Source organism: Melanostigma gelatinosum, assembly GCF_949748355.1.
Source record: "Melanostigma gelatinosum genome assembly, chromosome: 8".
NCBI classification, from domain to species: domain Eukaryota; kingdom Metazoa; phylum Chordata; class Actinopteri; order Perciformes; family Zoarcidae; genus Melanostigma; species Melanostigma gelatinosum.
This window is the reverse complement of record NC_136641.1, coordinates 24,207,756-24,228,819: the sequence shown is the minus strand read 5'-3', so window position 1 is coordinate 24,228,819 and position 21,064 is coordinate 24,207,756. Positions and strand designations below refer to the sequence as shown.

General features: G+C 46.1%; 2 protein-coding genes across 2 annotated transcripts in view; both read right to left on the bottom strand.

Annotated features, from left to right (window-relative positions):
• Positions 1-359: 359 nt before the first annotated feature.
• Positions 360-8,403, bottom strand: susd3 (sushi domain containing 3). Its single transcript, XM_079273398.1, has 5 exons — positions 7,903-8,403; positions 6,218-6,412; positions 5,358-5,505; positions 1,260-1,427; positions 360-1,156 (listed from the first exon to the last, which is right to left on the bottom strand). The coding sequence occupies exons 1-5, from the start codon at positions 7,985-7,987 to the stop codon at positions 817-819; spliced, it is 936 nt and encodes a 311-aa protein (XP_079129524.1). The 5' UTR covers positions 7,988-8,403; the 3' UTR covers positions 360-816.
• A 7,645-nt stretch (positions 8,404-16,048) lies between these two features.
• The window catches only part of fgd (faciogenital dysplasia), a 49,788-nt gene continuing 44,772 nt past the window's right edge, over positions 16,049-21,064 (bottom strand). The window contains exons 14-19 of the mRNA XM_079273915.1: positions 20,685-20,789; positions 20,179-20,232; positions 19,589-19,690; positions 18,515-18,643; positions 18,194-18,334; positions 16,049-17,272 (exon numbers count right to left, since the gene is read on the bottom strand). Of these exons, the coding sequence (XP_079130041.1) occupies positions 17,030-17,272; positions 18,194-18,334; positions 18,515-18,643; positions 19,589-19,690; positions 20,179-20,232; positions 20,685-20,789 (774 nt within the window). The 3' untranslated portion in view covers positions 16,049-17,029. The remainder of the gene's footprint in view (positions 17,273-18,193; positions 18,335-18,514; positions 18,644-19,588; positions 19,691-20,178; positions 20,233-20,684; positions 20,790-21,064) is intronic.

Here is a 21,064-nt window from a genome sequence, read left to right as displayed (position 1 = left end):
TGAGCCGATCACCAGCAGATACACTTTCTATTCCCTTTTCCCCTTTATTCCATTAGACCTAGACACTCTTTGTATTTGTATATAATAATAATTATAATAACAATAATCATATAATAATTATAATCTTGTCAGTAATATAGTGTGTGCACTACATCATCACACATACAGTCACATATCACAGTACCTGCTGCAAACATTTGCATTGGTCCTTCAGAGGGAAATGTACACCATTGCACTCCTTCCACTGCGACACAGTCCCACACGTTATCAGTAGAAGTCTTTATTTATTTATTTACATTCTTTAAAAAAAAAGAAGATATTTACATACTACCGGCTGGTGCTTTCCAGCTGCTCCCCTCAACCAACAAAGTGGACTTTCCAGCACTGTGAACTGAGTTTCTCAGACAACCTCCTCAACTGCTAACAACGTGCGTCCCATTAAACACCTTAATCGTTAACGTTAACCAAAAACTAACAATTTGATGGGTTTCTGAACAGCTCGATTGAGGGCATGGAGGTCCCTGGACCTTCTATGTACAGGTAGTATCATCTAACAAGGCCGGTGTACTGAAAGTGCAATGGCTCCCCTTTTCAGACAGAGGGCAGTGTGCCATTACAGTTCACAAAAGGCACATACATCTGTCTCATCAGTCTGCCTGGAGAAGCTTCACACTGTGCAGAGCTGCAGATTTGATCATTTCAACATCAGGAATGCTCTGTTACTTCTTCCCGTAGTCCTCAACGTACAGACCGACATATTTGGTCAGTCAACAAGTTCTTGACTGATGTTTTTTTCGCCTCCTGTGTAATGTGTCCTCACACTGACATAATCCGAATGGAAAATTCTTCGGCAGGCTTCACATTCCTCGCGCTGGACTGATCTGTGGGTGATGGGATCCTTCCCGACAAGCCGCTCTCCTGTCCCCCGTACTGCCGCACCAACCCGGGCCCCGCTGCCGAGACCTGGACCGGGCCTGGGTTCGTAGGTTGACGGGACAGAGGAGGTCCGTTGTATTCGGGCGCACCAGAGATCTGTGCAGCTCCTGGGCCTCTGGGTAAGAGAGGCTGGTCGTAGCCATAGCCGGGGAGAGTAGAGAGCGGAGGAGTGGGGCCATATGTGCAGGCAGGACCATACGCGTACTGCTGATCACCTGATCTGTGGAGGTTAACGCAGGAAGTTGTTTTTTGTCTTTTTCACCCCCCCCCCCCCCCCCCCCCCCTTTTTTGACAGTTTAGGTAAAAGTCAGCCCACATCTCACCTGCAGGCTGGCATGTTGTCACACATGTCCGGGTTCCCGGTGTCCCACAGGTTCTGCACTTTGTCCTGGGTGTTGTTGTTGTTGTTGTTCCTGCCTTTATGGCTGTAGCGAGACCCGCTGTGCCCCTGATGCTGGGCCTGCTCCTCCCACTGCCACATTTCTGACTCCCTGTTTAAAATAAACATTTAAATCTGCACGTCAGTGTTTCACTTTGTAAATGCATCGCAGGAATCTGACCGATGACTCTCGTCTTTGTTCTTCTCTATTCTTTGCTTCAAGTGATGGAAAGTAAGTACATTAACTCAAGTAAATACAACTATGAGGTATTTGTGCTTGACTTGAGTATTTCCATTTTATGGTACTGAATACTTCACTCCATTTCACAGCAGAATGTTGTAGTTTTTACTACACTAACAGCTTCAAGTTATTAGTTACTTTACTTTAATTTCAGTGCATTTTACTGATAATACGTATGTACTTTAACATATACATACGATCTGAAATACTTAGTTTTACCTCCAGTAGCTATGGAACTGGTCCCTGTTATGTTTGTCTCATGCACAAGGATGCACGTTCATGCGGTGGTCAGTCCTGCCAATTGTTTCGCACTATTTAACGAATGAGAGGCTGCAACCTCCAGTTCTGAAAAGTGAAGCCAATGCTGAAGTAAACTTCTTCAAATAGCCATCAGAGGGCGACTCCTCTTCTCTAAGAAAGAAGTCAGATTGTATATGAAGTCGATGAGAAAATGACTGTACTTCTCTCTTGATTTAGCTCCACCCACTTGTGAGGGTTTTAAGTTTTATTTCATGCATTCAGTGTCTGTGAGATGGGGTTTGAGGAATGTGCAGGAGTGGGGGTGGTGTGAAAGTGGCAGGGAGAGGTGTGAAGTTTAGGACAATGGGGCATAGGCCCAGGTGGGGCTTGTTGGACTTCAGCCAATCAGTGAGCTGATCGATGAGCTGAGGAATGCAACTTTGAGGGGACAAAGGGTTTGAAGCACGGGGGGATTTCAGATCTTCTGCTGGCCACCGAGGAGGCAGACCAGCCTTCTGGGTGGCTCGGATTGGATCTCACATTTGATTTTATATATATAGGTTTGTTTTGTTAATAATTGTGTGATTCGGTTTGTAACTGTTTTTATGCTTCTTGGATAATAAATCCATTTGATTTTTACTTTAACCTGCTGTTGTGTTTTGGAGGCGATTGAGACAGCATGGCTGCAAGGGGGGGGGGCGATTTCTCCCTGTGTCCAGAAGTTGTGGCCTTAACAAATTTGGCACCGCAGATGGGACTTGACGAACTCTAAGACGGGGATGTGGGACCGCGGATACTTTCGGAGTGTACACGAATAAAAGGTGAGCAGAGCCATTTTAATAAAAATCTGTTTTGGTAATCTTAGCCGAAAGTGTTCACGGACCGCATAGACCCTTAGGGCCGCATCTGGGCACAGAGAAAGACCGCAGAGTAACCTGTAGCTGGAAAAGTGCATTCTCCTGACATTTACGCTAAATAAGACCTCAGAGAGGCCGGGTTAGAGTCCCGCAATGTGCTAAATAAGACCTCAGAGAGGCCGGGTTAGAGTCCCGCAATGTGCTAAATAAGACCTCAGAGAGGCCGGGTTGGAGTCCCGCAATGTGCTAAATAAGACCTCAGAGAGGCCGGGTTGGAGTCCCGCAATGTGTTAAATAAGACCTCAGAGAGGCCGGGTTAGAGTCCCGCAATGTGCTAAATAAGACCTCAGAGAGGCCGGGTTGGAGTCCCGCAATGTGTTAAATAAGACCTCAGAGAGGCCGGGTTAGAGTCCCGCAATGTGCTAAATAAGACCTCAGAGAGGCCGGGTTGGAGTCCCGCAATGTGCTAAATAAGACCTCAGAGAGGCCGGGTTGGAGTCCCGCAATGTGCTAAATAAGACCTCAGAGAGGCCGGGTTGGAGTCCCGCAATGTGCTAAATAAGACCTCAGAGAGGCCGGGTTGGAGTCCCGCAATGTGCTAAATAAGACCTCAGAGAGGCCGGGTTGGAGTCCCGCAATGTGCTAAATAAGACCTCAGAGAGGCCGGGTTGGAGTCCCGCAATGTGCTAAATAAGACCTCAGAGAGGCCGGGTTGGAGTCCCGCAATGTGCTAAATAAGACCTCAGAGAGGCCGGGTTGGAGTCCCGCAATGTGCTAAATAAGACCTCAGAGAGGCCGGGTTGGAGTCCCGCAATGTGCTAAATAAGACCTCAGAGAGGCCGGGTTGGAGTCCCGCAATGTGCTAAATAAGACCTCAGAGAGGCCGGGTTAGAGTCCCGAGGCCGGGTTGGAGTCCCACGCTAAATAAGACCTCAGAGAGGCCGGGTTGGAGTCCCGCAATGTGATATGGAGAATACAGCAAAAAAATAAAAATAAAAATAAAAATCACCACATTGGATTAATAAACGGTTGTTTGCTTGGCGGACTGGCGTGCATAGGCTGGGAGACGCTCTGGCTTAGTTTGTGCATTGCTGGGTCAGCAAGATAACTTGTTTAAAAGCAGTGTTTTGTAGCTTGGCGGACTGGATACTTGTGGCTGAAGGGGCTTAAAGCGGTGTTTTTTTGTAACTCTTTGGGGCATGTTGTTCGGGTCGAGCTCAGCTTACTGTTTAGAAGCAATCGTGTGGGTGATTCGGATAAGTAGGATAACAGGCATTTGGTGGAGTCGGGCGGACTGGAGAAATATCTTCGGGTCTGATAAAGCTAAATAGCCTGTTAAACCAGAGGCAAATATAAGGGTGGACTAAATTGGGGTTCCTTGAAAAAGGCAGTTTTTGCCAATTAAAATGTGATCAACTTGGAGTGTGCTTAGAGAAGAGAGAGAAGTGGAATGTATAATGAGTTTGTTGGACAAAAAATACTGCTGTCTCTGTTTCTCTGTCTCCCACACAATCTGAGTTGTAAAAGGTGGAGATTGCACATGTGTTCTGGTACGAGGACCAGGAATGGTGTGAAAGGACATGTCTGACTGGCAGCAAGTCAGACTCAATTCACTGACTTCAAAAACACCGATGATCCTGGCAGCAGAGCTGGTTACACCCACTGAGACAGCGGCTGCATTAACCCCCCTTCCCCCAAACAACTCCACAACCCCCAACCGGAAAGGACAAAGTCACTGGCAAGCTGAGCGGTGCATGGACAGTTCTCTTCACCACCCACACGAGAACGAGCTACCTGAACAGTCACTGCACTCACAGACTCAACTGAACTTTTTGACAGAGATACACACTTACATGAGTGAAAAGCAAATTCCCCACCATTGGACGACGAAGAAACACCCAGAACTATGTGACCTTAGAGGCACAATGTGTTGTCTACTGTTTTTTAGCATGTCATTTGTAACACCTATTCTGCTTACACATCATGATGACACCTATGTGTAAAGAATAATCCTTTTCCCTCAACAGCTTGTACTTACTTTAGCAATGCCACACGAGAACTGTTATAAATGCTTTTAATATACAGGGCAACCAGTTATGAGTGGATGATGCATTGATGGATACAACTGTTTCATGTACTCACTCTGAAGAGTGAGTAAAGGGGGAATTGTGAGGGTTTTAAGTTTTATTTCATGCATTCAGTGTCTGTGAGATGGGGTTTGAGGAATGTGCAGGAGTGGGGGTGATGTGAAAGTGGCAGGGAGAGGTGTGAAGTTTAGGACAATGGGGCATAGGCCCAGGTGGGGCTTGTTGGACTTCAGCCAATCAGTGAGCTGATCGATGAGCTGAGGAATGCAACTTTGAGGGGACAAAGGGTTTGAAGCACGGGGGGATTTCAGATCTTCTGCTGGCCACCGAGGAGGCAGACCAGCCTTCTGGGTGGCTCGGATTGGATCTCACATTTGATTTTATATATATAGGTTTGTTTTGTTAATAATTGTGTGATTCGGTTTGTAACTGTTTTTATGCTTCTTGGATAATAAATCCATTTGATTTTTACTTTAACCTGCTGTTGTGTTTTGGAGGCGATTGAGACAGCATGGCTGCAAGGGGGGGGGCGATTTCTCCCTGTGTCCAGAAGTTGTGGCCTTAACACACTCCACAGACCAATGGGCCACGTCACGGTGACGTCACTTTTAAGTCACCTCTCATGGTTTTTCCTTTTGTCCTCTTTCATGCAGTCGAGCAAACAGCAGGTGATGAAGGCCACGGACATGAAGAAGATGATGGCCAAGCTTACGATGGACGCCAGCACGGCCACGCGGAAACCATGGTCGTCAAAGGGCGACACAGCTGGAGTGAGAGAAGAAGAAGAAGACTGTTGACTGATCTATCGATTTTACTTCCTTGCCATACAACACATTTATTTATATCGCTCTATTTACCGTGCTGCAAAATCTATGTACAACAATTCCTTATCAGACTCTGCCACCTTAGGCTTTACAGACATAAGCCACAGGCTGCTTTATATATATATATATATATATATATATATATATATATACTGTATATATATATATAAACGGAAGGGGAAACAAAACATAAATTCCGTTTTTTAATTTCTTTCAGTCTCACAGCAGACAGCGCCTTCTCTCCCATGATGATTGATCCTGAAACATAATTAGGCTCTTGCTCTCACTTTTCCCACTCGCTCTTCAAACGAGCGGCTAACGCTGCACCTGCTAGAAATGATTCCTCTCTACCGCCGTTTGCATTCATATTCTCCTTTAATGAGCTTCATCCCCGAGCGAGAAATCATTTTCGCTCGAATGTGTCCTCACATAATTCAGAAGAATTAATGATCACAAGTTGAATCCGAGCTTAAGTGTCTTCGCGTAACATTGCCCATACCAACTACACTGCCCATCACATGATGTTTCGTGTCCCATCTCTTCAGAATAATGAGCAGACAGACAGACTGCAATTCCCCCAGTAAAAGCTTTCGGAACATTTAATCATTTAAACATTTAATTTTTGACAACAAAAGGGGTTTGTTGCTACTCACGTTTACAGTAGGTATCCCCCACCCAGTGGGGGCTGTTGGTGTCCATGACACACATCAGCTCCCTTCCCACCAGCATGTGTTTGGCTGGGCACTGCAGGGAAATGACTGTGCCCACGGTGGTGCCATTGCCCTGGATGATCCTCTGGGTGCCCAGGGCTGGCAGGGGCCTGGCTGTGCACTGAGCCTGGGTCTGACCTGTGACAGAGAGAGAGAGAGCGAGAGAGAGAGAGAGAGAGGGAGAGAGAGTGAGTGAGAGAGGGAGAGAGAGTGAGAGAGAGAGAGAGAGAGAGAGAGAGAGAGAGAGAGAGAGAGAGAGAGAGAGAGAGAGAGAGAGAGCGGGAGAGAGAGAGAGAGAGAGAGAGAGAGAGAGAGGGAGAGAGAGAGAGAGACGACAGGTCAGTCAGCGATGAATCGGACTGTGCGCATGAATGAATGGCTGTGTTGCAGATGTTAAGACGCTCGCTGATCATCAAAAGTTCAGCCAAAGTTTGAACACGTGTAATTCATGTATCTCCAAAAGAAAATTGGTTTTTTTACAGAGACGATCAGGATTCAAAAGCAGCGCAAGAAGAGTTCAGGGTGAAGAGGGAACAACAAAGAAGAATGGAGCTCTGCAGAAGAGATTCAGTGTGCGATGAGCTATCAGCACTGAACCCTGTAGGGCGGCAAAATGGTGCATGACAAAACACTGCCTCCCCCCCCCCCTGTAACAGCTGCTGTGCTGCATCAACTCTAACAGTATCGAAGCAGGAAATGTGATAAATCTGGAGCCGTGCTAAACAACCGGCTATCATACAGCACGGCACTCAGTATATTACAGGAGGGGAGGTTCCTCTCTGTGTCAGGACGTCTGGCGGGAAGAACCTACAACATGGAGCATCACTTCATCATGACACAAGCTGCTGGAATTCAAATAAACACGATGACATCATGTCGGTGATTTCCAACAGGGCCGGGAAGGATAATGTGATCAGGCCCAGGACACAAGTCCAAACCAGCTGTTCACTGGGAGGAAAATCTGCTTCTGGCTTTTACTGAAAAAAACCCCAATAATGCACATGAGAGATTTTGGATTGTTCCTCTTTTGTGACTTTTAAATGAAGGAAAAACCTCCAAGGACGCGAGGAGAAAAAACTTGTGCTGCACTTTGATCACCACAAGGGGCGTCAAAACACAACAACACTTCCACTTCAATACAGAGATAAATGAATGAATTTATGAATTCATGAATAAATAAATCGGAAATATAGGTGTGCAGGAAGTTGATGTTCATTCAAAAACGCCAGATTGCACTTATCGTGTGACGTGAATACTTATTAATGCGATTTATGTTTCTCGGAAATGATCACACACACATTCCAACAATAAACGACACAAGCCTGCAACATGCACTGCGTTATAGCCTATATGTACCCTGATAATTAACAACAACTGTGGGGGAACTGCTGTCACTGTAAATCCCTCAAGGGATATTACACAAGAGGAAATAAAGGCTTCACACACTTTAAACCTCTGTACAGTTAGCAGATGAGCCCCTCACAGAACATGTTGAGTCAAATCCTTTGTGTTATTTATAGAACTGGACTAAGAGCAAAGTGCCTAAAACAATCCTCCGTCCCACACACATTCCCACACGCTTCAACTCGAGTGTGAATTGGACACCATTTGGTTGGTTATTTCTTTACCTGACTTCCTCCGGTCACGGCTGTCATCTTTGTTTGTAAAAACAGTCCCGGAAACATCTGCAGTGGAAGCTGTTGCCGCTGGCATGGTGGTGACAGACAGACGGCCTCCCTCTGTATCCCCTGGTCGGCTCCTTGGTTGTGCGTAAAGACTGCGCAACGGTGCTCCTCTGTGCCCGGTGCAGGGTAAACAAGTCGGGAATTCCGTGTGGCTGGAGTCGTGCGTGAGCTTCTCCGCGCGATTCTATTCGCATATCTACCTTCCAGTGAACATGCAGCTTCTCATCCACAGAGTCCTCCCACAATGAGTGTTATTTTCTCTCTCTCTCACCGCAGCATGAACGTATTCTAATTCCCCGGTTCGGACAGCGCGCTGTGGCGGCCGAGCGCGCGAGAGGACGACGAGAGACGAAGCGATCGGTCGAGACCCTGTCGGCCAAAGATAAAAACGACTTTGTGGATTACAGCAGGTCAGGTCAGGTCAAGTTGCATAGCAGAGCTGCGCAGTGCGAGCAGGAGGACACTGACGAGCAACTACAGCACCAAAAAAACCCACTCTCTGTGGGCAGGATGTCGCATTTGAATCAGGATGTGCGCTTCAGACACGGTTGAGCATGTGATGATGAAAACACACACACTTAAGCAATGACGTGAAGTTCATCTTTAAGAGATGATGTTTGCCACTGCACAGCTTACTCCAACGTGCACATTTCTTCAGCTCATGTTTGAGTGTGTTGAGTTCCAAATCAAAGAGATCTGGTGCAGCATGTGCATCATCACTGTACTGCACTGGTTGAGCCAAATACAGAAGAAAGTCACTGATCAAATAACAGAGAGGGTTTTTTACAAGCGGTGTCAGAGGGAGAGACACATTGAAGTAAAATGAGCGGTCCTTGGAAGACATTTGACTGTACAATGTCAAACGTGCTGCTTCCCAGTAAGTAACCAGTAGAGGTAACATACCTCATGTCCCTTTTTCACTTCTCTGTGTCTCACTGTGCCAGTGGGTTTCGGCTTGTGGTGAAGGTGATACCCGGTGATGTAAAAGACATGAATCATGAAACTGTTTCTCTGCTCTGGTTTCCTGACATGGCTCTTAAGTAACGGCTGGTTGCTCTATTGGGTAATGATGAAACATCAATGAATCAAAAGCATCTTTTTTTATGAGAGAAATAAACACCTGTTCTGTTTTCTTACACACATGGAGACATAACAGAACACCAACAAAAAAAGAAAGCATAAAAACTCCCAACGCTCCTGTTTTCACGTTGCATTCTCATCTGAAAGCAGCACGTGGGCGGTCTGTCATTGAGGATTCTGGGCATGCACGAGGCTGTTTCTGCTGTGGGTGATAAGTGTCTCTCCACATGGCGCAGCCCCGTTCACCTGAGAAAACACCCACACGGCACCTCAAACACAGGGAGCCGCTGTTCAGACAGCAGTTTGCCTCATCATTCATGAATAGATGAGCAAAGCTGATTAAAGGTGCTCCTACTTGGGCCTGAAGGATGTTGATGCTCAAGAGTTATGTTAAAAAGATACTGATTGTGCTTTCCGTTGTAGAGGAGCATTGTTATTCGGATACATTTATCTAGACTCGACAAGACAGGAAGCAGATGTGTTCTGGTTCCCTGCATCGACAAATGTTTGCTTCCACTGAACTCTTCATCTTGATGTTAGACATTAAAACAAGTCTCCTGAACGGTCAAGGCTAAAAGTTCAAGGCTGGAGTTCAGCTCCCAGTGATCCCAGATGTTTATGAACGCAAGCCAGATCCCTGAGATCAACGTTCTGCTGAGCGTGCTCAGTAACACCACGTTCTACTCTGCGGATTCAGCTCTCGAGAATGTGTTTAGAGGAGGAAGAAGATGGAGAAAGAGACCCAGTGTACAAGGACATTTTGAGGAATTAGTCCGCTTAAAGTGTTTTGAGTTTTCGCCTATAAATTTGCGAGACGGTTGCTACAGCAACAGTTAATGTGTTCTGGCGGGTACAGTTTGGACTCCGAGTGCCTTCCCCTTTATTCTCTCGTGTGCTCTGAAGTCTCTGCAACCGGTTTGCTAATGAAGCCCGGGACGGTCAATCGTGCCTCTACTGTATTGAAATAAAGATCTTATTGAGCATGTTGTTTAGAAGGTGACCGAGAGGTGAACACGAAGGGAAAAAAGACAGGAGAAAAGCAGAAATAGGCGACGTGAGATTTACATGAACAAAAAGAAGGTGTTTTATTATTAGCCTGATCTGACAGGAGAGGCAGAGGAAAGGTGAGAGCGGTCAGCTTCCACATGCTGCTCCAACCAGGCCACATATGGCTGGAGGTCTGGGCGGAGGCGACTGAAGGTGATCTCGCTGAAGCGCCCTTGGTTGGTTAGTTCCTAAAGTGATAAAACAAAGAGTGAGATGTTGATGCACCGTCCACGAGGCAATTATTTCGTTCAAAGCTTTATTCGACAGAGGGGCTGAAGATTGTTGAGTGTGTCACTTTTACAAGTACGAGTCATTATAAACCTGCAAACCGAGCTCGCTTTCCAACTGAAGCTTTTCATTCTTTTCAATAAAGTGAAATAATTCCCAGAAGCCATTTAATGTGAACGCCAGAGTCTCATAAGGTGTTGCAGTAATGAGTCCTAAAACCTTGAAATGAGTTGGCGTTTTTTAAACTTCTGGTTTCCCTCGACTCAAAGTCAACGCTTTTTTTAAAATGGGCTTCAACGTGTCTTTAAAAAAGCCGGTTGCCAACAAGTGCCTTAATGAGACGACGACACGTCATCGAACACCGCGTCTGCCTTTACAGCCTCGTACTCTCGCTCATGCTAACGTTGGAGGTTCATTTGTGAAGATTGTCTTGTTGAACTCAACGTGTAGGTATCGTAAACGTTCCAATGAACATAAAATCCCATTGTCTTTTTGTTGAGGGAACCAGTGCGATGCTCCAACACATTCTCACTCCCAACTCCTCAAATTGGTCCCGAGCGTCAAACTGCAGCGCTCTACAAACCCCTCTAGCGGCGGTGCTGGACGTGCTGGGACGGCGTGGCAAGTTTCCACTAGTTGCACGCATAGTGTCTTCACTCAATAAACTTCCGTCTTCACAGGAAGTCGGTGTGAGACGCAGAGGGGCACTGACCAGGCATCGGTATTTAGCGAGCTGGAAGTTAGACCCGTTATAAAACGTAAGAGGCACTAAAAGAAAAAGTCATTTGAGAAATTGAGCGGTTAAAATGAAAATGTGGCAGATAAAAGAAGGAAAGAGCGGCTCTGTGAGGCTGCAGTCATTTGAGCTAAATGCTAATCCCAGTATGACAATGTTAACATGCTGATGTTGTAGCAGGTGATGTTTAACTCGTCCACCTTTTTAGTTTAGGATATTAGCATGCTACCTGTAGCTAACTGCTTTGTGGCGCAAAACAAAGTGCAGCTGACGTTGATGGGAATGTGATTTGGACAAACACAAAAACAGCATATTAAATAATGCCAGCAGATATTAGATTTGACATGCTGATGGGATGTAAGAGGATTAATGACCATGTGGCTCCTACTGCATGTGTTCTAATGAGTTGCTGTGAAAAACTGTACATGTCACCTCGGGTTATTATACGGGTTTAGTTCAATTCCTTTTAATTGAATCCTCACTTCCAGTTTTCACTTTTGTTTGATTCATGAGTAACGACGAAAGATGGTCTCAGGATTGGTTCGGTGTTTATTTTTGCCTGAATTGAAACAGCAGTGCTGTGAGATAAATGCTAACATGCTGACGTTGAGCTGGTATGTTCACCACGATGAGTATCCAATAGTTTTACATGATATTAAATTACAATCCATCCCAACGGGAAGATGAACGTTTGCAACACATTTCATGTAAGTCCACCCAACAGTTATCGAGACATTTCACTCAAAATCACAAACGTCGACCCCACGATGGGGCTGTGGAGCATGTCAGAGGATCACTAAAGTCCTTCACATTCATCATCTGGGAACCATGAATGTCTGGACTAGAATTCACAGCATTTCCTTTGAAAGTTAATCTTTAAATCTTGATCAAAGTGGCGGACAGACCGACATTTCAATCCCTAAAACCACACTGCTAGCATTGCTAAAAATGTCAATATTCAAATATTACTTTATGGACTACTGAGGAGAAAATGGTATTCTTTGACACGCTTTATAGGAGCGGAGAGTGACCGGGCAGCTGATGTATTACATTGCTGCAATACTTTCACCACCTCTGAGAAAAACAAATACATACATGAGCGAAGAGCGAAGGAACGCACGAAACATAACAAGAGAATTGCAATATCGTGTCACAGTTTTTCTAGAGCGTTTCAAAAGAGGCAACACACCAGAAAAAGAACAGACAAGAAACAGAGTTTGATGACAGACAAAAAAATGTATCTGTCAGGGATGTCATGGTCTCCACTGGGAAGTCCATCCTGTTCTTATCTTGGGTCTGTCTCTCTGTATGTCCATCTGCCTCCATTCACAGAACCAAATATACAAACTACGCTTTACATTTGAAGAACGGGACCTCAGCAAACAGTACATAATGTCCACACAGATGAAGAAACATGGTACACCGTCTCTGGGCCCAGTAGAGCTTTCACTGAAACCTCTTCGCACCGAGCGTCCTCTCCAGGCCGAGTAAGTGCTCCAGTAGTGAGTGGATGAAGCTAAATCTTGTTGTGTATCTGAGATAAAACAGTGTCTTTCCAGCTCATGTTATACATGTGCACATTTTGCTTTCGTTTGCTGCGTCTCACTTTGTTATTATTTGTGTGATATTGTCAAATGACTCACTCTGAAAGGACTCCTCGTTTCTCTCGGTGAGCTTTAGACGCGGGCGCGATGCTCCACTTCCCTCCACAATGTTCTGTGAGCTGATGAGGCGTTCGATGTTCTGGGTAATAAGATATTCAGGGCTGGTGTTTTGCAACGCCGTTTGTTCAATGGCCCACAGCAGACAGTGTTCAGTTACGGATTGTGTTTTTGTCGTTAGACGTGCTCATTTAGGCTGCTGCATCATTCAATTTAGTGCAAGTTCACACACACACACACACACACACACACACACACACACACACACACACACACACACACACACACACACACACACACACACACACACACACACACACACACACACACACACACACATACACATACACATACACATCTGTCAGAATGAATACAAGTGTGAAGCTCCAAAGGAATAAATTAGATGTTCAGTCAACTTGTGAATTAAGTGAGAAATACTCTGCTACAGCATTGTGGGAGGGTGTAACTGGAAGAATATGGGGAGAGCTAGATAATACAGCGTATCTGGTGCTTTTCTGGTCATTCACTTAAAAATACCTCAAATCAGCATCATCAAATCAAGCTGAACGAATTCTAATCAGCATTTAATGATGTGGATGAGCAACCCTCTCCAGTGGCTGCAAATCTGAAAGAGATTAGTTTTTTTCCCCGCCTCCACTCGGACTGTGAATAAGACGAAGATGTGCACGATGTTGTCTCCGGTGATTTATTGTTACTATGACAGCAATTCATCATAATCATCCAGTAAATATCCATCATGTACCTTCAGATGTTGTGATTACATGTTGGACATTCCCGTCTTGATGGATTTGCGTTTCAGCGAGGAGGCCCGGGGTGTGACGTCCTCAGATCGTCCTACCAAGAACAACAGTTATGAAATTCGATTTTGTCTAACTTGCAGACAGTCATCTCCAGCTGGTGTGTGAAAAAACATCTTGCATCAACCGCACCCAGGCAATGAAACCGTGCGTTTCTGTGCGCGCGTGTCTGGCCAGAGTACGAATCGTGAAAATGGCAGGAAACAGTTGCAACCGCTTCCTTTACAGGAAAGGAGAAGTGTTGCTCCACTCAAGAGTACAAACGAGAGGTTTCAGAGTTTGCGCGTGGGTGTTGCTGCAGAGATAATGGAGTGTCTTTAACCGAGGGCGAATGGTCCAAGTGGAACCCAAACAAAAACATGGAAATAAAATGTAATAACAGAGAAGATTTACTGTTTGATCCATGATACTGGTAGTATGAAACATGTTTTATCGGCTGTACAGTGGCAGCTAAAGGACATCTCAGTTCATCATCTTCCAGCCCCTAAGATTGACCTTGTGAACCCCAGGATGGGATCCACTGCCCTGCGCTCCAGCTGTGCTTAGAGCTGAATGTTTTCTTTGAGCGTGCCAAACTGCTTCTCTTAGCGTTCATCTCAGAGTACAGCTGAGGTTAATGGGTATTCAGTCACAGCTTTAGAGGTGTTGTTGGCACGACATAACAAGTCAGGGTCACATCAATGTTCTTATGAATCATCCTCAGGGGACCAATAATATCCGTAGCAAAGTTCATGTCAATCCATCAGCGGTTATCTTGTCACTCTGGACCAAAGGGATGGACGGACTGGCCGGTCAACGGGAGACACCGGTAAAAAAGGCACGCGGTAGGGAGGGAGGATGAAGCCGAGTTCAATCAAGACGTAGAAAAATGGACTCGAGGCAACTGCGACAGCTTTTATACACCCTCTCCACACTTTTATGCACGCACACATATCTGAGAGCTGAAACCAGCCGTAATTCAAGCACCCAACCCTTCCACTGAATCGGGTCCTGTAATTCTTCTTTCTCCTTTCTTAGTTTTGCCGTGTTCTCTCTTTTCAGGGCTGCATGCATCAATGAATTACATCCAACCGCTACACAGCCTGCATACTGTACATGCAAACACATGTCAGCGTGCGTGATTCATATTTAAATTGTTTGGGTGGCACATTTCTCATTTTTCATTGTCCGTGGAAAGGCGAAGTCGGTCGGTCTGTCCACCACTTTGGTCCAGATGGAAATATCTCCACAACAATTAGATGGACTGGCATGAACTTTGGTACCACATTCATCATTACAAAACATCAGCATGTTTGCAGATCTATAGAATTGTCAACATGGTAAACATGTGGCTAGAGATGCAAACATGCTGATGTTTACCGCTAGCATGCTTGAAGACACTTAGTCCTCTTCGTTTTTCAAATGAACATTGTTTTTTTTTAGTTGTGTACTCCGCTGTTAAGGTGCAAACTACAAAGAGTCAGCCAAAAACACTGAATACCAAACTGAAGTGAACTTGAAATTAAAGGAGCAGTGTGTAGAATCTAGTGGCATCTAGTGGTGGCGTTGCAGATTGCATCCAACTCAATACACTTACACCGACTCCTCCCTTTCCAAGCGTGTCTGAGAACTACGGTGGCCTTCAGGTCACGTAAAAACGCAAAAGGCTTTCTACTTCTTCTTCTACGACCAGTGTAGGAACATGACAGTACAGTGTACTCCGTGAAGAGAACACACTCTACGGCGATAAAACGGCCGAATCTAAGTTCACGACAACGATTCTTCAGGTGATTATAAACTAATGAAAACACAGTTCTGAATATTTAACTCCAACACACTGTTCCTTTAAAGGGAATGGAACAAAAAAACACAGTATAGTGACACTACATAAACATGCACACTGAAACTCACTTGCACACATGCAGACGTGCCACGTGGTCCTTAATCCTCTTAACATCCCGTCAGCAGATTCAATGAAATATCCGTTATTTCGCATGCTGTTTCGTGTGTGACATCAATGCAGGATCAGTGGCTGGAGGGAACGAGCATCAATGCATCCCTTTACTCTGGGAGAAAGCACAACATGGTTACTGTGTGTGTGTGTGTGTGTGTGTGTGTGTGTGTGTGTTCCATGCAAAGACAAAGAGAAACACGTTCGCACGCGGAACCTCGTGAAGTCTCTTGTTGGCCAGCGCGTACTGAACCAATCACAACGTCTGTTTATTGATGATATGCTTGACTGCTTTTCCACTGTGCACAACCCATGTTTAAAACACTCACTGCTGCTCACGTACAGTACGGCAAGAAGGAACTCTGGGGCATAGATTTCAGAGCACGGTACATAAATATGAGTGAGTTTACATGCACAATAAGATCCAATGACCAGATCTTTTTTGCTACTTCTGCTTGAAGGCTGGTGGCTGATAGGAGCCGGGTCCGGGGCTTTATTAACAGTTTTACAGTACAGTACTTGGTTTCCATCACATCACCAACATGAGAGAAGCAGGCAGACGGTTGCTATCCTAAGAAAGAGAGAGAAGTATATGGAAATGATTTATTAAGCATGTGCACAAGTGGAGATATCGAGGGACTGAACCTGCAGCACAGGGTCACAAATTGAGGCCACTTGATCCCATTCTGGCTGTGTACTCTCATCTGGATGAGTCGCAATCATGACAGAGTGGAAATGTGGGGTATCAAGGGGTCCAAAGACGATGACGGGGGGGGAATTATTACCTTTATAGATGAGAAGTATGAAGAGAGGTAAGATGGGAGCTGACAGTGGGAGCATCAAGTGGCCAGCCACAAGGGTACACATCTCTTTGTCTTTTTAATTTAAAACTTATTTTTCCTTTCCTTACATTGCACTATAGTATACATACTGTACAATACCCACTGAACTGCCACTGTGTCCCCAGCAGGAGGGAAGAGAACGGAGAGGTGGCGCAGGTTTCTTACACTAACATTTAATACTTAATAAACATGGGGGGGAACTCACACACAGACACACACACACACACACACACACACACACACACACACGCACGCACACACGTACTTACTTTCTCGCAAATGGAAAGACAGACAAATAAGATTTAATGCTTCACAACACAGTCGCATAATGTACAAGAAACTTCATCTTTTTGAGAAAAAAACCAAAACAGCCTTCTTCAGCTATATTACAAATAAAACATTTAGTCCTCTCCGGCCTTTAAAAACACTAAAATATCCCCGCCACACATACATAGAGTGGTGGCGTGACAGCGTCGTCCGTTGTGTCTTGTCTGTGTGTTGGAGAGAGACGGGGAGATAAAGACAGAAGACAGAGCTGTGTGGTCACGAGGAGAAGCTTGAAGTGGCATAGGAAGGATCGAGTGGTCCTTTCAAAAGTGGAGAAAAAAAAATGATAAAAACAAAACAAAAAGTGCCAAGGTAAAGTGAATTCAAGTAATTGTGTGCTCGATAAACACGGGAGAAGGAGGGAGGGGGTGGGGGCGAGTCCTGTGGCTCCGACGTGGCCACTACTGGCTCGTCCTGTGTTCAGTCAGGCTCGTGGACGCGTCCGCGGGCGTCTCGCCGCGGCCAGCTTTGGAGAGGACGTCCACCCACTTGGCCTGAAGTTCTGCATCCGGGGCGCTTAGGAGCAAAGTCTGCTGGGTGTGACTGAGGCGAAACGCGTGCTTGATCTCAGACTTCTCGCCTCCCGACGGCACGGCGCTCACGTCGAACCCGCGGAGAGGCACCGCCCTCGCGCCCTTGGAGTCCTACACAAACGAGTGAAATGAGTCGATCAGGAGAAATTCTTTTAAAATTGGATTTCTCTTGAATGCAGCGAGTGACAGCATGTCTCTACGGGGAATATATTACACCAGGCATGTATAATAAACCCTGCCCTCCTCTCTCCCTTCCCCCGCTTTCTTTCTGTATAATCAGGAAACGCTCGTCCAACTCCCATTAATCCGAATGGTTGGAATGGCAGCTTTCTGCGCTGGGATTGGGATATTAGTCTTGGAAATGAACCCGGGAGAGGCTTTAGCAGGCTGACTTCCCTTCTGTTCCAAATATGATTGCTTTGGGAATCTTTTCATTTTGAGCAATCCTGTAAACCACTGGTGACATGCATCTCCTTGGCGTGTCCTGGGCAGATTTACAGCTAAATGCACAGCCAAGAGTTCGAGGAACCACTTTAAACGTCCAATGAGTTGCTTCGTCTGCTCGGCGCAAAACTAAAACCTGACCCCACAGAGGAGCAGCGTCGCAGACAGCGGCAGCTGTACCCGAGGTCAGATTCAGCACAACCAAATCCAGACAGAGCGCAGACGACCCGGCGGAGAGATCGGATAGATCCGACTTACACGTGCACACTGATGCTCCCATGCAGGCGCTGCACTGTACGGATGTTTGGCTTTGAAAGGAGGAAGCGTCAGCAAGAGACACGACAGAAGAATGAACCGTTTACCCAAACATGTGGAGGAACTTGTGTGCAAATATTTATTGTCTTTTATTCCTACAATGCTGACCACATGTAATATAATCGATGTATTGTAAATGACAATTGTTAATAAAATGAATAAAGGGTAAGTACTGAAAATACATAATCTCTAAATCTGATAAAGAGGCGGAATATTTTGTAATTAACAGCTAGATCGTGTGTGTGTGTGTGTGTGTGTGTGTTGAACTCTTACCTGTCCGCTGCTCTGCAAGTACAGCACCAGCGGCTCAGCCTTGGTGACAGCCACCCACACCTTGGACCAGCTCTTCCCTTTCTCCTGCACTTGAAGGTGGCCACATAGCAGGCAGCTCTCCCCCGTTAGAGACGTCTGTCTCTGGCAAAGATAATGGAGAAGCATGTAAAGACACCCTGCTACAAATACTGTTCATTAATATTGATTTGAATGAGCTTGAAATCAGCTGGACTGGTATGAATCGAGGCAAAAAAAACAATAAACTGCGATGCACATGCTGCTAAATGTGTGTTGTTGTTTGTTGTCGTTTTTTTGTCTCACCTCAGGCGCAGCTTTCCTTTTCTGTTCGCTCACGCCGAGAGTCTCCAGGCTCACGCTGGCGTCGAAACACTCCGGGCACACGCGGCTCGTTTTGTTGTCCAAGGTCTTTGAACACTTTGCACAGATGGCCTGCAGAACGACAGAGAGGGAGAGAGGGAGAGAGAGGGAGAGAGGGGGGGGGAGAGAGAGAGAGAGAGGGAGAGAGAGAGTGAGGGAGAGAGGGAGAGGGAGAGAGGGAGAGAGGGAGAGAGAGGGAGAGAGGGCGAGAGAGAGAGAGAGAGGGGGGGGGAGAGAGAGAGCGAGAGAGAGGGAGAGAGAGAGGGAGAGGGAGTGAGAGAGAGAGAGGGAGAGGGAGAGAGAGAGATTGGGAGAGAGAGGGAGAGAGAGAGAGAGATTGGGAGAGAGAGATTGGGAGAGAGAGGGAGAGAGAGAGGGAGAGAGAGAGAGGGAGAGAGAGATAGAGAGAGGGAGAGAGAGAGAGAGAGAGCGAGGGAGAGAGAGATAGAGAGAGGGAGAGAGAGTGAGAGGGAGAGAGAGAGAGAGAGAGAGAGAGAGGGAGAGAGAGGGAGAGAGAGATAGAGAGAGGGAGAGAGAGATAGAGAGAGTGAGAGGGAGAGAGAGAGATTGGGAGAGAGAGGGAGAGGGAGAGGGAGAGAGCATTAGATAAAATAAAATAATCCTTTATTCGTCCCTCAGTGGGGAAATTACAGGATTACAGCAGCATTGCTCACAAGTAAATAAAATAAAAGATAAGTAATAAAATAAGACAGTGAAGAAGAGTATTAAATATACCAGTATATACAGAATATACAGACGGATCAGGTAAAGACTTAAACGTAGTGGATATTGCACGGATTAGATAAGATATTGCACCAGGTGAATGAATTAAAGTGTTAAAGTGTTCGTGTTCCACCGAGAGCAGCTTGTTGTGCAGCCTGACAGCAGCGGGAGAAAGGACTTGCGGTACCTCTCCCTCAGACACACATAGAGAAGCAGCTCGCTTGTTCACAGTTCCTTCTCCACCCTTTGGTTTCTACATGCCGCCCAAACCATTTCCCGAACGTCTTTTCTCACCGCTCCACAGGACTTGCAGTGGTGTTTGCGCTTGGTGAAATTGAAGCTCTCGTTGCAGCCTTTACACGTTTGCTTCTCTTTCTCCTTTTTCCTTGAACTCTTCTGGAAAATATGAACACAAAAAAAAAAAAAGAATCACGTGTCAAGGTTTTCAGTCTGTTCAGTTTCTGCACAACTGGAGGAACGTGCGACGGCTCGTTTCGTTCGTTCTTTGTTTGTCTGGTCGCCTGTCTTCCATTTCTCTTCTCTATTAAACAAGACAAAGACAGACGACCCGTCTCTTAAAGACAACAAGGTGGAGGTCAGATGGAGGTGTCCACCGGCTGTTAATGCTTATTATAAATGCACTGAGGGACAGAGAGGAGAAAAGGGGCCATTTGTCAGCCAAGTAGTCTGTTTTATTAAGAATAAGGTGACCACAAGAAAGGACAGAGGCACTGTTGCAGTTTAAGAACTTTCTGTTTTAGCCTGTAGACAAATATTGAAGGTGTTTTCACTTAATGAGCCGGATTAGGACGCTTCACCAGGTGCCAGCACTCCATTATTATAAACCCTTTATACCGTGTTTCTCTTGTAGTATAGTATCTCACCCTTTCATGCAGTCTCTCCCCGTCTGAGTCGATGGATGTGTTGCACCAGGGACCCTGAGGAGAAGTAAACAAAATCAACATACTGAGCACCAGCAGCTCCTGCCTGAAGCCAGAGCTCTCCACCACTAGGTGTCAGCCTGGACCTTCTCAATCAAGTCCTCTGGCTCGTGTCAAGTTACGTTTGGCCAGCGTCCAGCTCCAGTCGGCCCAAAGTGGGTCACAGCAGATCCGTAAGAGTTCTGTATACACTCTGACTCGGGCCTTCCCTATTAGGTCACGAGAGAGTTCTGGAAGAGGAGACTCACAGACGCTACGTGTGCAACAGTCACGGATAGAAAGAAAGAGCTTCTTTATGGGCGTGTTTTGTGCGTGTGAGCCGAGCTGTTCAGGCAAACACAAAGACCAGACTATGACCAACTAGTTCTGTGTAGCGCGAGTCGGTGCACAGGATGACCCACTAAGCGACTGATCAATGAGCCGATTGATTACGGGAGCGGGAGACTGACCGGTGACTCGGGGGGGTGGTCATCTTCCCGGGAGAAGGAGCTGTTGAACGCTTTATTGAACGTTTCGCTGTTTTGTTTGTGCCGTTCGATGGTGGCCAGGATCACCTGAGGGGAGGGAGGGAAAGGGATTATTGATTATTGATCGGACACATCGGCATTTGAATGCGTATATTCCCGTGCGTACTTGTCATGAGAGTAACTATACGTGTGCAGAGTTGCAGCATGACATGAAAGTGATGTTTTGTTTCCTACAGACGCTGTCACTTAGCCTGCGAAGTGAAAAGGAGATGCTTACACACAGACTGAAGACAAACCTCTGCTGTATACCCCCCCCTCTCTCTCTCCCCGCCTGTAAAAACGTTTCAATCAGCTTTACTCCT

What these genes read in the sequence shown, in the direction of transcription:
- susd3 (XM_079273398.1), bottom strand. Translation starts at nt 7,987, where the DNA reads ATGCCAGCGGCAACAGCTTCCACTGCAGATGTTTCCGGGACTGTTTTT. An exon ending in CCGTGACCGGAGGAAGTCAG is followed by an intron (nt 6,413 to 7,902) that starts GTAAAGAAATAA and finishes TCTCTGTCACAG; the next exon opens with GTCAGACCCAGGCTCAGTGC. An exon ending in AAAAGGAAAAACCATGAGAG is followed by an intron (nt 1,428 to 5,357) that starts GTGACTTAAAAG and finishes TATTTTAAACAG; the next exon opens with GGAGTCAGAAATGTGGCAGT.